The 16,856-nt window shown below is 36.5% G+C and overlaps 2 protein-coding genes across 5 annotated transcripts; both read left to right on the top strand.

Moving 5' to 3' along the window:
* The first annotated feature begins 3,606 nt into the window (after positions 1 to 3,606).
* LOC110800879 (uncharacterized) lies at positions 3,607 to 11,831 on the top strand. 4 transcript variants are annotated; one of them, XR_008926262.1, is made up of 10 exons: positions 3,607 to 3,886; positions 4,425 to 6,283; positions 7,336 to 7,380; positions 8,066 to 8,260; positions 8,385 to 8,456; positions 9,865 to 10,027; positions 10,251 to 10,323; positions 10,415 to 10,481; positions 10,569 to 10,665; positions 11,290 to 11,831. XR_008926262.1 is itself a non-coding variant. In XM_056834948.1 (2 exons), exon 2 carries the CDS (start codon positions 4,674 to 4,676, stop codon positions 5,835 to 5,837), a length of 1,164 nt encoding a protein of 387 aa, XP_056690926.1. In that variant the 5' UTR covers positions 3,607 to 3,886; positions 4,425 to 4,673; the 3' UTR covers positions 5,838 to 7,185. The 4 variants fall into 4 exon arrangements, 1 of the variants encoding a protein (XP_056690926.1); XR_008926261.1 differs by lacking the exons at positions 7,336 to 7,380; positions 8,066 to 8,260; positions 8,385 to 8,456; ... (3 more) ...; positions 10,569 to 10,665; positions 11,290 to 11,831 and adding exons at positions 4,247 to 4,303; positions 7,123 to 7,185; XR_008926260.1 differs by lacking the exons at positions 7,336 to 7,380; positions 8,066 to 8,260; positions 8,385 to 8,456; ... (3 more) ...; positions 10,569 to 10,665; positions 11,290 to 11,831 and adding an exon at positions 7,123 to 7,185.
* Positions 11,832 to 12,364: 533 nt separating this feature from the next.
* Positions 12,365 to 14,004, top strand: LOC110800886 (serine/threonine-protein kinase WNK8-like). Its single transcript, XM_022006212.2, has one exon. It carries the CDS (start codon positions 12,767 to 12,769, stop codon positions 13,922 to 13,924), a length of 1,158 nt encoding a protein of 385 aa, XP_021861904.1. The 5' UTR covers positions 12,365 to 12,766; the 3' UTR covers positions 13,925 to 14,004.
* Positions 14,005 to 16,856: the final 2,852 nt, after the last annotated feature.

Raw genomic sequence — 16,856 nt, 5'->3', positions numbered from 1 at the left:
GAGGTGGCAAAACATTCAAAAAGTCGCGGAGATGATGCTTTTTTACTTGCATATTTAAATTCAAAGTATTGAAATAGGATACTCAACAATTTTGTTAGAAACCTTCTTCTAGATGTAATTTTCACCTGTTTTTGTACGATAATTTTGTTTTACTAGAAAATTTCTGTTTTTGCACTTTGTTCATGGAGTTGCATTCTCTTGTTTGTTAATTAGCTTTTTTGGTGTTATCAGAGGTTTGGGGGCTATTAGCCTATTACAATGAGTCGACTTAGCTCTGAGTCTAAGGCTATGTTTGGCAAAACTAACTGAAATAGAGCTGAAAAGATAAGTTAGTTGAAACTTGAAAGGTTGTAGCTGAAACTGATAAGGTGGTTTAAGGAGCTGAAATTTATAAAAAAAAATTATTTTAAATAAAAATTTGAAGCTAAAATACATGAAAATATAAGGACCTTAAATTGAAACGTTACTTTGAGTAACGTCACAATTTAAGTCACCTTCAAAACCTTATATTTTATTTAAGGTGCTTGACAAACAACTCTAATACTTTAAGGTGACTTAAAATTTCAGCACCTTACCATTTAAGATGCCTGAAATGGCGTGCCAAACAGAGCCTAAGTATGTAGGATTCAGCTTCTGGTCAATCTCTAATATTTCACCCTTTTTTTTTTACCAAACTGGAAGAATGCCTCTATTGAATATAGTCCAAGACTAAGTTCATACTGAGAAGTTTTTAATGACTAGTTCAATCCATTCATCGCCCTATTTGCCTGTTGGAATGGGTTGTTACAATCGCCGTCTGGGGTCAATATGGACGAGTGTATATTCCGTATCCTACTATTCGTAATCGAAGAAATGTGAAACTTAATTTTCTATTTTTTTTATTATACTACTCTTTTTTTGTGTTCCTTAATTTATTATCGCTTTGACATTTACACTGATGGTTTTTTTTTTATATTACATAGTCAAGAGTGTTTTGAAATGTTTTTAGATTGCTTGATAATAGTTACAATGTGTTTTTTCATTTTAGTCAATTAAAATAATAATAATGAATAAAGAAAGAAACTTTGTTAGTATTTGGTTTTTCCTCTTGTTGATAATTTCATTTCATGCTTTGGTAGTTTCCTATTTGATTCAGCTTAATTTAAGGAAGTTAAAGGTGATGATGTGAAGTAGTTGTGGTTTGTGAGAATTGAATCACCACTCTACTTTAATAATATAGATGTCAAGGGATTTTATCTTACCATTTGAAGATAACCTGGCCGGTGGAGAAACAGTATAAAAGGGGATGCATAACCAATCATTGGACATAAGTTGCCAAGCACTCTAAGGCTTCATTTATTAATTTCAGCAGAAAACTTTCCTTTGAAAACCATTTTCAAAGGAAAATGATTTTCCATTGAAAACCATTTTCAAGGAAAACATTAAGGGAATAAAATATGTTTGTTTCCTTACAAGAAAAATTATAAAGAAAATATCAAAAGGAACATAGAAGTGGAAATGAGATGAGAGAAAAAGAAATGTAAGGAATTAGAGTGGAAATGTGGCATATCTTCTTTTCAAAAAGAAAGTTGGTTTTCTCCTAAGAAAAGTTGTTTATTTGGGAAAATTGTTTTCCATCCTCAAAAGAACAAACAAAGGAAAATCATTTTTCGGAAATGTGTTTTCATCAAAACAAAAGGATCCTAATCCGAGGAAGTCTTAATCTATACTAGGTATACCATTGAAATGGTATACTAATATTCTGCATTTTTATTTACTACCAAACCACATAGTTTGGTACAAGGAAAATAGTTGTATTTTCTCATGTGATACCAAATAACATAGTTTGGTAACGTGGTTTCATTTTTTTTGGTTCTAAACAACATAGTTTGGTACTAACAAGTCAAAGATAAATGTTATTTTTCGTGGACCAGACTCAATTTATTACATGAACTTACCATTTAGCCCTTAATATACCAAATGAAGTTACTATTTTACCCTTAGTATACCATTTTAATGGTATACCCAGTATAGATTCAGAAAACCTCATCCTAATCCTCTCTCACTCTCCAGCATGATTGTATTCTCTAAGCAATCATTGTGTTCTCGTTTTACTTAACTCTTTTCCCATCATTAGGTTGTACTTAGGTTATTTGTTAGTGGATTGGTGGACTAATTGTCACCTGCGATTTTCCTCCCTATTCATAGGTTTCCGCGTCACCATTTATCCGTGTCGTTTCTTTCCTTGCATTTTACTTTCTTTCATCATCTAGTCATTGACGTCAGATCCAAGTGACGTCTTCAGGCAAAATTTGGCATAAACAACGGATAGTGGTTATCTTATATAGTGTCCATTTTATGTTCTTGAATTTATAAAAAACGGTATGTATTGCAAGATAATTAATTAATTAATTAATTCAAATAGTAACCAGGTTGGTTTCTTGTCGAGAGGAATTCGTATTTCTCCCAAGTAGATTCATACTTTGTAATCTATATCTTGTCAATTTCGATCATATTTCCACCTTTTTGCATTCGAACAATACTATGGTATGTCTACTATAAAAAAAAATAAAAAATATATTATGGTGCGGTTGAAATTGGGTCAAATCCATTGATGTAGGGGTAATTGGGTAAATCTAAAAAAGCCCAAATAAAAAGAATTGGAAATGAAAATAATTTAGTCAGTCATATTTTGTTGACTATTCAGTTAGACCCCGTTTGGTTCGATCACGGGTATAAAGTATATGTTTGAGTATTAAACCCATGTGTTTATAATCAACGATACATAGAAAATCATAACTTATTCCACCTGTTTGGTAAAATAAATTTAGAATTTAATTCTACCGATAATATACACTCCTACTCCTTATTCTCGTCTTTTTTTACACCTTCCCCTCCTCCTTCTACTTAAAGATGTAAGGAAAAAAAAAACTAAAATTCAATCAAATATAAAAGACAGACATTATATTTTGATATATGCACCATCTCCACCACCCAATCGCTCGCTTTGCTTCAACTCTAAACATCACATTCTTCTGTCACTAGACGGAATTTGATTTTTGGTGGTTGTTTTTTTACAATTTAAGCTACAAATCTAGACTTTAATGTCCAAAATTTCGATGATTAACAATATATCTAGGTATTTTATTCAAAGATATGTTTAGTTAAATTATTTTTCAGTATTCTAATTTCGTCATTTTGGGTTCTTACGGGGGTGTTGATGGTGGCGTTAGGTAGCATTGGCGATTTGATGGCGAATCAACAGGGTAATAACTTTATAGTATAATTTTTATGATATTGATTTTTTGGGCAGCTTGGGCGGCGACGGTGGTGGAGTAACATTAGTTAGGCTGTCATGGTGTTTGTTTGATCGAGTTTGCACTGTCGATTTTATTTTCAGTTAATATAATTTCATATACCCACCTTCCCCTTTAGTACGAGAACTCGATACCATGGGGGTTTTGGAGGTGGGTCCCCAAATTTTAACTTTTATAAAAATAGTTAACCAAACATCAAGTATGGGGTTGAATGATTTCAAACCCATACCTGATTCCAATATATGGTGAACCAAATACACCTTAATGATTTAATTTCCATTTGTCTACTTGTCTGGCCCAAATTTGTAGCACGGTTTCGAATATAGCCATATAGGCTATGCAAGTGTGAAATACAGAGTACTCCGTAACTGAGATCTTCTTCGACCTATCTTCTTCAACCTAATTTCAGTTTTCTGGCGGAAAAACTTTGATACAATCAGCAAGTTTGGTTGGGAAACGTGAATATTAGATTGAAATCTCGTTTCCCATTCGTTTCCGGGATGAATTCAGTTTCAAACACGTCTCCATTTTTCTGAAACGGTTTCGGCGCGCGTTTCCCGGTTTCCCCGTTCCAGGACGTTTCGGAAACGGTAAGTCGTGATTTTCCAATGGTTTATCTCCTTTCATCACAATGGTTTTCCAATTGAATGGTAACTTGTAAAAAAACTGGGAGTTGTGGAAATGCTAGAATGCTGAAGATTGAATACATAATTGCAATTTGAAGTGTTAATGGAATGGTATTTGTATTTGTAATTGGTCTATGTAATCTTGAATCTGCACCTTTTTCCAAAAGCCTATTGCTTGTAATTGTATTACCAGTAGTTATGTAAGTGGATTTAGGTTTCAAAATTGTTCTAGAAATTTTGGAAAAGATGCAATAGTAGAACAACTCTCAACTTTACCAGTTAACCATCTTAATGGAGTACAATATCTCTTGTTCTTGTTTACAGGTTTTTGCATATATCGCGCAAATGAACTAAGCCTACTGAATGTCAAACATAGAATAGGTTGTTTATGTGACACCCTTCAGAATATGGGTTATCAGCCTTCATTTCTCCTGTCTTTTCCATGCTATGTAATTGATTAAATGGTTTTTTATCTTAAGCCCTCTTACTGATTAATTTCCAGGCATAAATTTGATACTGGCAAAAGAAGATCTACTGTAAAAACAAACTACGGTACTACTACTTATTGTTTTATTTCTGATGCTGGTACGATCATATTGGAGGCTGAATAGAGAGGAAACTATAGGAGTTGGAAACATCCAGGGAACAAGAGCTGATTTTTTTCTGAATAGGGAAGGCCAGTGGCCCTTACAGTGGTCATAGTTTAGGCTCTTTTCCAGATTTCTCAAGACTCGTTTAATTTGGAGGTACCATGAAGGGTAAAGCTTGTGTGTTAAAAATTATGTTCGCTGTCCAGAGTATTAAAGTTGATTTGTTTAATTATTATCGTAACACAAGTCCTTTCACGAAAGCTTGTTTTTTCTCATCAACAACTGAAAGTTCCAGCAGATCATCTCCACATATAGATGAGAGGGTGCAGGAATCTGTAAAGGTAGCAGCGTTCCCGAAATGTGCAACTGATGTTTTGAGGAATTATGGTTGTAGTGAAAGCCAAATATGTACAATTTTCTCCCGACAGCCATCATTGCGCACTTGTATCCCTACTAATCTTGAATCTAAGCTTAATTTGCTTAGGAAATTGGGTGTATCGTCCTCTGAACTTGTGAATATGATCCACTGTCGTCCGCGGCTTCTGTGTTGCCGAATTAATCGAAACTTTGATGAACGTCTAGCTCATCTGCAATCTCTATTTGAGTCGAGGGATAGTTGTGTTAAAGCAATCATTAGGAATCCCTCACTTCTGATCTATGACTTTCACAAGACGGTTGAACCTGTGATCTCATTGTATGAGAAAATGGGTCTCAGTAAAAAGGATGTGATTTCCATGCTCATGCTTCGGCCTACAATAGTTCATAGAACCAGTATGAGCCCAGAGAAACTAGAGTACATACGAAGGATAGGAATCTGCAGTAGATCGAAAATGTACAAGTATGTGGTGACAATAATTGGTGTGTCACGTTTTGAGACTATCCGTGAAAAGGTTGCAAATCTTGAGGATTATGGTTTCTCAGAAGATGAGGTGTTGGCACTTATTGGTCGATCTCCATTGTTAATGACTCTTTCTGTGGAAAAAGTTAAAAGGAATATGGCCTTTATGATGGGTACTATGAAGCTGCCTGCCAAAACAATATGTCGTTATCCATTTTTGCTGTTTTCTAATTTGGAAACAGTATTGAGGCCTAGAGTGCTATTGGCTGGTAAGATGCGAGGAATGGATCTCAGCCCAGAACTAAATGGAGCTGTAATGTTAAAGGCATTGAGAATGACAGAACCGAGGTTCTTAAAGAGGTTTGTTGAGTGCCAGGAGGAGGAAATCAGGAAACAGTTATTGTCGTATTATAGAGTATTTAAAGGCATCAAGCTGTTGGCAGCATCATCTAAGAAAGCTTCGTATACCTCTGGATTTCCTTTCTGAAGACGCCTACTATAGTTGTGCATATTTGGTGCAAACTGTGTAACTATGGAGCTGTTGTGACTGTGATGACATGGAAATCCCAAACCTTTAAAATGCATGCAATTGGAGTACTGTGCTTAAGAACAGTGCTCCATGTGCTTTCCTTCATTTAACCTGATTTTTTCCATTTCCCCCAATTTTCACATTCTCTCTCAACCTAGCTTTCATCCGCCCCTTCTCCCCTCTCCTCCATCCTCCTCCCCTTTCTCCACCAGGGCCACCGTGTCATTTTTTTTTTCCCTTATCACTCTCTATTACTCATTTTCTCTGTCCTCTAATCTCTTTCAGTATCTCTATTACTCAATTATTAATTGCCAAAAAAAAAGAAGAAAAAATCTCTTTCAGTATCTCTCATCGCTTGGACATGCGATACATTTGCAGATCTGCTCATCTGGTCGATTTTTTGGGTAATTTGTTCTTGTTCTTTTATAATCATCTGATTGTATTTGATTTTATTTTTTGGGGATTTGTTGATTTGTTAAATTTGTAATTTGTTTTTCAGTTGTTAATATGTTTATCGTTCTTTTTTTATGACTTTACTGGACTTGCGTTTCTTTTTAATTAAATTGTTGCAGATGATTGCTGCCTGGTTTTTTTTGGGATTTTGATTTTGATTTTAGTTGGAATTGAAGTTTTGGTAATTCTGTAGGGTTTCGAATGACCATTTGTATCAGTGTTTAAAGTTTGTCTTGTCTTTAAGAAGTCAATTAAGCTGCTGGGCATTTCTTAAGTCAGACTTGGTTTAACTCAATTTGCTGAAACTTTTAATTCATTACTGTTCTGTAATTCTGTCTTTGGTGTTTACATGGAATGTAAATTGTATAAGATTCTCACTTTTATACATTCATACTGGGCAAGATAATCTATTAGATGTCTGGTTTAAAATCTGTAGTGAAACCAAAACTACATAAGGGCGGCAAAATGGATAGGTTGAGCAGAGTAAAATGGAATGCGGGTGTACCATGCTCAATCTGTCCATGTATAACCTATGTGTGATCACCTTTTAAATAGAGTATATCTCTATTTAAACACATAAAGAACATTCCGCCTCTGCATAGAGGTATAAATCAGCATGTTCTTGAGCTGATTTATACGGATATCAATCTGATCACCATGCATCCCACCGCTGATAAGCAGCCATCTCATGATAGGTTAAACACTATGAGTTAGATTTGTGGTGATCACAGTACCAGATCACCATGCAGCCCGCCACTGATCACCGGTTACATAATGTTCTATTTATTAGGTTATACATCTGCATAATATTCCAGTGTAGAATGAGTTTGATCACCGATTACATGGACAAATAGCTGGGAAAGCATAATGGGGGATCACACAGAGGTTATATGCACCTCAATAGAGATTTAGGTGGGTACATGTTCTTTATGTATACAAATTTGTTGTTATAATTTGGAGTTCATATATTGCATCTACTTTGACTTTGTATTGTTGAATGCAGGCTATTTGACAAGATCATATGGATCCGGACAACGTGACTTGTGAGGTTAGCATCTCTCTCTTCTTTTTTTCCTCCCCTTCTCTTCTTTTGTGATATCTTTGCGTGTTTCATCCATCGATTTAATGATAAATGAAACAAATCATTATGTTTTGTGATATTTCTGCTATAAATCTGACCTTATTCTTAAGAAACCTCAGAGTAGAAACAGAGTTTCCAGGACACTGAATCATTGTGCTTCTATTTTTATCCGAGTTTCCAGGAGACTGAATCTTTTTTGCTTTTATTTCTATTTTTATTATGTCTTTCTGTACACATGCTCTTGTTATGTAAATGTGGTGAATTATTCATATTGAATTATTGATGCATGCTATTGTAGCTGTTCTGCTGTTGTCTATTTCTTAGATTATCCTTTCTAAATTGCTTGTAATTTACTTAGAAAATCTTTTATTTGGTCAAGAATTCTTATTTCGAAAAGGGAAAGTCTAATTGATCAATGATCCTGGTAATGATGATTCTCAGCCTTCTTTGCTGGTTGAAATATTCATTTTTGTAATTATCAATGCAATGGAGAATTTTGTGGAATTTCAATGCTTTGAGCAAGCTAAGTAATTTTATTGCGTAGTTGTTGATTTGTTATGTCTCTCGCTCCCCTCCTTTATTATTGCTTTACTCTTTATTTGTGATTCTGTCTGTTGAATTGGCTGTGAACTCAATGTGCCCTTTTATGTAGGATGATTGTGATACTCCCAAGTGCACCTCCATTTTTCCACTCCGGTCAAGACATCAACCAAGCTGTGCTTGGATCCTATAATGAAGCTTCTGCTGATTCTCATGGTGCTTCTAACAAAAACGAGCCAAATGTCCCTAATGTTATGCCATCTGGTGCCAATCAAGAGGGAAATAAGGTTCCTCGTCAACAAGCAAGGTTAGTGTTCTCCGTCTTTTGTTGATGTTTGACATTTCAGATTTATGTTTAATAAATAAAGATCTTTTGCATTTCCCATGTTGCTTGAGAAAGCAAGTTAATTTTGGAATAACCTTTATTTCAGAACCACAGCCGGTGCAAAATTTGCAAGGTCTTCTGGTTCACATTCTGCTCGTCTACCTACTTTCCGTGCAAGGTAATTTTCACTAATATTGGCATGGTTATCCATCAGTTGAGTTTTAATCTTCTTTGACTTTTACCTCTATCCTTTATGCTACTTTACAACATTAAGTTGTTTTCCCTTTTGTTTTACTGTGGTTAATACTACAGTACCCAAGGACCATGGCATTCAGTGGTTCCATATGATGCTTGTGTGATTTTTTTAATGAAAAAACACTAACACGTGTGAGATCTAAGTAGTAGGTAGTAGGGAACAAAAAAGAGGAGGTATAGGGAGCTAAGAAGTAAGAGATTTTCTTTTGATGTGCATTGGAGGTATATATTGCTTTAGAATTATGTCTAAGTTGCCTGCCTCTGGTAACTAAAGATTTACCTCTGTGGCATGTATATAACTCATAGAAGAATTGAAAATGCACACGAAGTATAAAAGTTGTTCTTGCTATTATTATGAACCACCCACCACCGACTTATGGTTACTTATATTCATGTGTTTTCATTTCTATCTTCTTATTTGCTTATTTTAAAGAGAGACAAGACCCACATTTTAAATAAGAAGTGGATAATGTAAAGTATGGGTAGCTTTTACTTATTTCTCTTGCCAAAATTAAGCATGGTTGCTTTTGTGGGGAGCAAGTGTAACATGTCCTGCTGCCATAGTGCCATATATAGTCTACTGATTCCTTGATGGAAGTCTTTAGAATTTCCAAGTCTTACTCCCTGGCTCCCAGTTGTATAACTTATCTATGAGCTTACTTTTAACCAGTTATCACTCATGTGTTTCTGAACATGTCCTAATTATAATCCTATTAATTTACGTGGTCGTCGGTTGCTGCTACGAAGCATAGGGTACGATTAGGTTTGGATGGAATACGTTGTGATATGTGAATATGGGTTTATAAGTTGGTTAAGATACTCATGAGTTCATTCTTTGCCACACACCTTCATTCATTTCTTCTAACTTCTGGAATTGATAGTTTGGTCATTGTTGGTAAGTGAAAATGAAGCCTGCTATTTCGATTTTGATTTTCAGCAAATTGTCTTTTTAGAATATACAGTTTGAAGCTGTTGACCGCACATTCCTATATCTAGGAATTCAAACTCCTTAAATTCGGTGAATTGCTACTTCGTTAGAATGATTTTACCATCAAGTTGATTATCGTGTACATGGTGGTGATTTCGACACTGGACTTTTTGAAGACATGATATATCTCTATATTTATCATCTCATTGTACTTGATGCTTTGTATGCAGTGTACATATATATAAACTTCCCTTCACTACTGTAATATGTTTGGGCCGTTTCCACAAATTTAGAAAATTATTCATGCTTAGTTTAAATCCCCTACAGTACCTGCTGCTATTTGTTATAAACGGGCCGAGTTCCTTTTATGGCCTCTGACTTTCGATTTAACTTGTTATCTTAGAAGGTACAACAGATAAAGCAACTCAGGGTTACTGCAGCAAGCTGAGTAGTTAGAAATTGTTAGGGCATCAAGCTAGCCAATGAGTAAGTGGCTATGCATTTGCCAGTCCCGTGTTTTTAAAAGAGGGTGTGGCATAAGTTAACTCTTTGCAGACAGCCTTAAGGTAATTCTCTTCAGTCATGACACTTTCTTATTGTGCTACCTCATACTTGTGCCTTTTGATGCTTTTTTCGAGGCCTTGTATTTATTTCTACAATTGGGTATAGACTAAGGATTGAAATTACAGATTTAAGGCTGTTGGTTTTACCCAGATATGATCTAAATTATCAGGTTTAAATAGGATAAGCGTAATCATTTTAGTTTTTTCCTTTTTTGGCGGTGTTTAGGATTTGTAGAATTTGCAAACTCAGCTACGGGGTTGAACGTGCAATGGTTGGAGTTGATCATTTCTGTTTCAAGGTTCGTGTCATTTAAATTTGGTTCAAGACACCAACTACAAGGTTTTCATGTTCTTTGGTTAATATATATTGCTTAACTCATGTCATTAAAGCAAGGAGAGATGCAGATTTTCTTGGTTTTCCTGTTTTGCCAACTGATGTCAAAGATCATCTTTCAAGGTAGTGAAAGCAACGCATACTCCATCAGAAATGCAACATTACAGTCTTTTTGGTTTTCGTCATTCCTAATTATTGTCATGTTTGTAGGTATATATGTTGAGAAATAAGAAGCATGCATTTATCAAGGATTACACTGAAGCCCATACCAAACTCAACAACCTTGGAGCCACATTTATCCCCCGAGGTCTGTCTTATTCCCAAATCTAATGTATAGGTTCTCTTTAACATTTGTATCTGGCTCTCCTCCTGTAAAACTTTTCCCCTTCTTTTGGGGTGGGTGAGGTGGTGAGCCTCATACTATTTGTATCTAAAATTTTGTGCCCTCAAACCCTAAAGCCATATATTATCTTGAAGGCCAATATAGTATCTTGAAGGCCAATTTATTATATATGAAGTACTCCCAAATACTGATTACGTTTTATTGATATATATGAAGTACCTTTTATCTTTGATCATATTTAGTGTTGCTGGATATTCTTTTTCATTCAAAATCGAGTTTTGAGTTTCGAGCATTTGACATGTTCAAGTCTTTTTCCTTGTTCTCTTTCTTTAATCTTGATGATATGTTCTCTTGTTGCACTGTAGTAAGAGATTTGCACGAAAATCATGAACCCAAAAAAAAAAAAGTATTTCATTAGTTGTCCTTGTTTTAAACAACAGCTAACATATGGGAAATAGAATGTGTTTAGAAGCTAAGATCACTGTTAGGCCAAGCCTTAACGCCTTTTGCCTTGTGAAAGATAAAAACTATTGAATTGTAGTGCTTTTATTTGGCTCTTCAGCTGAACACTTCACTATTCTGCTGTAGAATTTCAGTTGGCACAAAAGAGGTCAAGATGTGCTGAAATGCATCCGTTGTGTCGTTCCCAAATGAGTTGATCATGAACTCAGCTGAACTACAAGCTGCAGGAACTGATGACCCTCTGTACACTTTGCAGATGTACGCAATGAAGGTTTGGTAGTCCTGCACTGCAAACCACCCAACAGTCAAAACACGGTGTAGCAAATCAATAAAGACGAAAGAGAGCGAGTGAGGGGTTTAAACCTGACGAAAGTGGCTGATTGTTGACAAGCACCCATGGCACATGCGCCAAAATAGTTATTTATGTAGATTGGTTCAACCGTAACATTTCCCGTAGCTATTGATGAATCATGTACTCTTTGTCTGATTCTTATATTTTTTTGGCTAAGTTCCTTTTCGAGGTTATTTTCCCTGGGCCTAATCATTTTTCTTATTTGCTAATTTGATTTTATGGATTGATTTTAATATCATGGGGAACAAAATAAGTGACAATTGTGAACAAATAGACTTGGGATTTGTAAGTGTATTTTTCTTCAAAATTTCCATTATTAAGTTGTCATATCATATTTAGAGAATAATAAAGCAGATTTTTTACACCTTTTTGTCAAGTTTTTGGGTACGATGGGGGTTTGAAGATGGAATTAGGGTTGGAATTTTGAAGGTAACAGACTCTCTCCCTCACTTAGTGAGAATGTTTTTCGGTTCTCCTACCCTAATTAATTAATATATATCATCATTTTGTGTTAAAAAAAAAATCCGTCTCTCATCGCCATTCCCAACCTGATAAAAGGAAGGTTGCGGTAGGATCGACACCAAGTGCGAACATCCCCATGAACATAATCCTGGATCATATAGATTTTCTTTTTACCAAGTTTCAAATCATGCTTTAGTTTAAGTTTGACATGAACTAGGAGGCAAAGCACTTTAGTTATAGTATTAGGGTACTTGTATATCTAAAGGACAATATGGTATTTTCAATTTTTCATTATTTAGGTCTTATATAATTACTGATATATACTCTCATACTCCTACTGCATGTTATCAAGAGCTTTAGGGCTTCACGTGTAAAATTATAATTTTTTCCCGTATATCATCTAGGGTCATCTTAAATACTCCATAAGGATTAAGGATACCCAAACCCGTATCCGTATCCGTATAGGAAACTAACACACAAAATAAAACAGAAATTTAGCAACCTACGGCAAACAGAAACTGCGTGATTTATTCATTACCCAAAACTTAAACCCTAATTAACAAAATTTCTCTGGAGGCAACAATTTATTTTAGTAATATCCATGGATTTTTTTTGTTTTGAAAACCAAACAATTTCATCAAACACTGATCTTTTTAGATTTCCATTCAATTCTTTCTCTGTAGCATGTGAAGCTTTCACTGAATCAGCAACCAAGCTTTCATGATCTTCAATTCGTCCAAAACTCAATAAAAAATCAAACAAAATTCGATCAAAATCAAGGTTTCTTCGATGTCTTCTGATGATTTGGAGGAGGTAGAGAGAGACCCAACAGGGAGATATGTAAGGTACAAAGAAATCTTGGGTGAAGGAGCCTATAAAATTGTTTACAAGGGATTTGATGAAGACAATGGGATTGAAATAGCATGGAATAAAGTCAAGTTATCTGAAGAAATTCTGAAATCAGAGAAACAGCTCAACAGATTGTATTCTGAAGCCAATCTTTTGAAGTCTTTGAAACACGAAAACATAATCAGATGTTACCATTCATGGGTCGATAACAACAACAAGACCATTAACATGATAACCGAGTTCTTCACATCTGGGGATTTGAGACAATACAGGAAGAAACACAATGGTATTGGATTTGATAATAACAGGAAGGCAATCAAGAATTGGGCTAGACAAATCCTAAAAGGTTTACACTATCTTCACAGTCATAATCCACCAATTGTTCACAGGGATCTCAAGTGTGAGAATTTGTTTGTGAATGGTAATTCAGGCAAGGTTAAAATAGGAGATTTAGGACTTGCAACAGTCTTAGAACATGCTACTGCACAAAGTGTTACTGGAACCCCTGAATTTATGGCACCAGAGTTGTATGAAGAAGAGTATAATCAATTAGTGGATGTTTATTCTTTTGGTATGTGTATGTTGCAGATGATAACTTGTGAGAAACCTTATAGTGAATGTAGTAATTCAGCACAGGTTTACAAGAAGGTTAGTTCAGGAATTAAGCCTGAAGCACTCAGCAAAGTGAGTGATCCTCAAGTTAAGGAGTTTATTGATAAGTGTTTGGCTCCAGTTTCAGAGAGACTATCAGCAATTGATCTGTTGCAGGAACCGTTTCTCGCGTCTACCACAACTGGTTTAAGCATACCCAGTCCCAGATGCAGTCCATCTTTGACAGAGTTGTTGTGTTCATGCAAGTGTTTGCCTACTACCTCGTCTGATCAAAATTTACAAACCCAAGAACTACTACTTACTACTACTTCTGAGATTCTGACATCAGGAAAACAAGATCCTGCATTATCCATGGTAACAAAATGTAAACAAAATCAAGATATGGAAAAGAAACAAGATGAAAATGTAAATAAAGAGGTTGTCAGAAAGGCATGGTTTAGTTTCCTGTGGAAGAAGCTATTTGTACATTGTGGGACCAAGTACTAGTTCTCATTTTTAACCTGGCCTTTTGTATTCAATGTTCCATCATTCGAGTTATAAATATATATGACAATTTGTTTTACTTTCCTTTTCTCTTTTTTTAATTTGTTCCATAAATATAAATCAACTCAGAAGTCAGAGCTTGATCAAGTAGAGTTTCACAGTATTTGACTGCAGAAGGTGGGATATTAGTAATAACTATTCGATTGCTAAAACTTATACTTGGTGTCGATATAATTCTTAGAGATGTTATTTTTTTTGTAAAATAGAGCAGTACAGATTATTAGTGGTGTAGATAGAAGTTGGACTGATCAATTGTAAATGGGGTGAGAAGCTAGTTGTTAAGACTAAGTTGTTTGGCCTTGGTGTGTTTCGATCCCTTACTTCCTTGGGGGTCAATAGCAACAGAGCAAACCTTCACAGGTTTATTTCTATGCCACATCATTATTCACAAACATTATATTATGCTCACGATGACAAACTTATTTAAAGTTTTTTGTCGGGACGCACGAATATATCATCCAACTCATATAACAAATAAAATATTATTTTACTTTATGAGATGCAAATAGGTCTGTGTTAAGATATTAGATATTATTCTGTGAATATTCTGTAGAGTCCTAACTATGGTATGTTACCTAATGTGTACCTAGGGTTTAGGTAACTGAGTTGTACTATATATACGTGTGTGATTAATGAGAATAGTACCAGATTACACAATATTTGACATGGTATCATGAGCCTAGGTTAAAAATCCTAGATTTTTTTTCCGCAATAATTTGAGAGAGTGTAGCCGAGTATTGAGAACAACGAATTTCTTCGCTTGTTGAGTATCGAGATTAGGAGTTAACAATTCCTTAAGTATCACCATGAGTTCCGATGAGGAGGCACCACCAAAGGTCATCGCCGCCGCCGTCGACCTAGACTACTATCTCGGGTCAGGCGACGGTCCCGGTATTGTTATCACCCCTGTGAAACTAAGAGGAGCATCGAACTACGATGAATGGGCCAAAGCCGTTCGTCGCTCGATGATTTCAAAATTCAAATTTGGATTTCTTGATGGTTCTGTGAAGGAACCCATTACGGACGCAACGAAGATGAAACATTGGATTGCGGTCAATTCGATGGTGGTGTCTTGGATCACAAACACCATAGACGAGAGTTTGCGTTCGAATCTGGAAGATTTTGATATTGCTCACGAGTTGTGGTGTCATTTGAGGACGCGGTACTGCGTCGTGTCGGGCACTAGGGTCTGCCATATTAAGATGGCTCTGAGTGGCTGCAAGCAGGGCACGTCTGAGGGCGTCATGGAGTACTATGGCCGCTTGTCGAAGGTATGGAAGGAGTACGTACAGTATGCACGAGTTCCAAGGTGTATATGTGCGGGTTGCACGTGCAACATAGCGAAGCAGGTGGGGGACATTCATGATGAAGATCGTCTGCACTATTTCTTAATTGGCCTAGACGATCACTATGAAGCCATTCGTGCACAACTGTTAGCAAGATCGCCGTTGCCAGGCCTCGACGAGGCATACCAGACGGTTATGAATACCGAGACCATGCGCGCCAAGGCAACGAGAGGTAAGGAGAGTGTCATGGCGTTCAAGGTCGAGACTAAGGGTCGGTCGAGGTCGGGAGATACGAGTGACAGATTTTGTGGTCATTGCAATCGTGAGGGTCATGAGGAAGAAACTTGTTATCAGCTGATTGGTTTTCCCGAATGGTGGGATGAGAAGAAACGAGGTGGTAGAGGGCCTGGTCGAGAAGGCAGGACGTCGATTAGAGGAGGCAGAGGAGCTCGTGGGGCAGCGTCGTCGACCAGTGGTGTCGCTCGCGTCAATGCCGTGAGTAATACCACAGGAGGGGCGACAACCACTGTGACGAGTGGAAGCGGATCGCAGGGAGCAGTGACGACAACCAATCATGAGCTTGTTGGTGTGACGAAGGAGCAAGTCCAGCAAATTGTTGACATCTTATCACGACCACCAAACAAGTTGCAAGGTAATCTTGATTTACGATGGATTGTTGACAGTGGGGCCTCACGTCATGTGACGGGTGATATTTCAATTCTGAGAAATATCAAAACATCGAGTAATCAATAAGTTGTGTTACCAGATGGTCAACCTGCAAATTCAAATCAATATGGTTCGGTGGTCTTGGAGGATGGTTTCGTGCTCGATAACGTTCTATTTGTGCCTAAATTGAACTGCAATTTAATTTCTGTAACTCAATTAAGTGACGAATTACATTGTGCTGCTCAATTTACTAACAAAATGTGTGTTCTTCAGGACCGCTCGACGAGGATGGTGATTGGCGTGGGTGATCGACAGGAAGGACTATATTTTTTCCGTGGGGCTCCAAGGGTTCGTGTGCTAGCAGTGGAGTGTGTGGTCGACTTGTGGCACCAACGTATGGGGCATCCGTCGGAAAAGGTGTTGCAGTTACTTCCTCCTGTGAGTCATAAGATTAGGAAGAATAAAAACATTTGTGATGTATGCCCACGGGCGAAACAATGTAGGGAGAGTTTTCCAAATAGTGATAGTCGTGCAAGTCGCCCATTCGACCTTGTTCATCTTGATTTATGGGGGCCTTACAAAACACCCTCGTCGAGTGGGGCGAAGTATTTTCTTACCATTGTGGATGATTATTCTAGGGGTGTGTGGATTTATTTATTGTGCAATAAAATGGAAGTTGAAACGTCGTTTCTTAATTTTGTTGCCATGATTAAATGTCAGTTTAATCGATCCCTGAGAGTTATTCGCAGTGACAATGGTACTGAGTTTAATTGTTTGCAAGGTTATTTCTTTAAAAATGGGATTCTGTTTGAGTCGTCATGTGATGGGACACCTCAACAGAATGGGAGAGTCGAGAGGAAGCACCAACATATTTTGAATGTTGGGAGAGCGTTACGGTTTCAAGGGAATCTTCCTATAAAATT

The sequence above is a fragment of the Spinacia oleracea genome, chromosome 1, assembly GCF_020520425.1.
Source record: "Spinacia oleracea cultivar Varoflay chromosome 1, BTI_SOV_V1, whole genome shotgun sequence".
In the NCBI taxonomy this organism is placed as follows: domain Eukaryota; kingdom Viridiplantae; phylum Streptophyta; class Magnoliopsida; order Caryophyllales; family Amaranthaceae; genus Spinacia; species Spinacia oleracea.
This window is presented reverse-complemented; position numbering and strand designations above follow the sequence as displayed.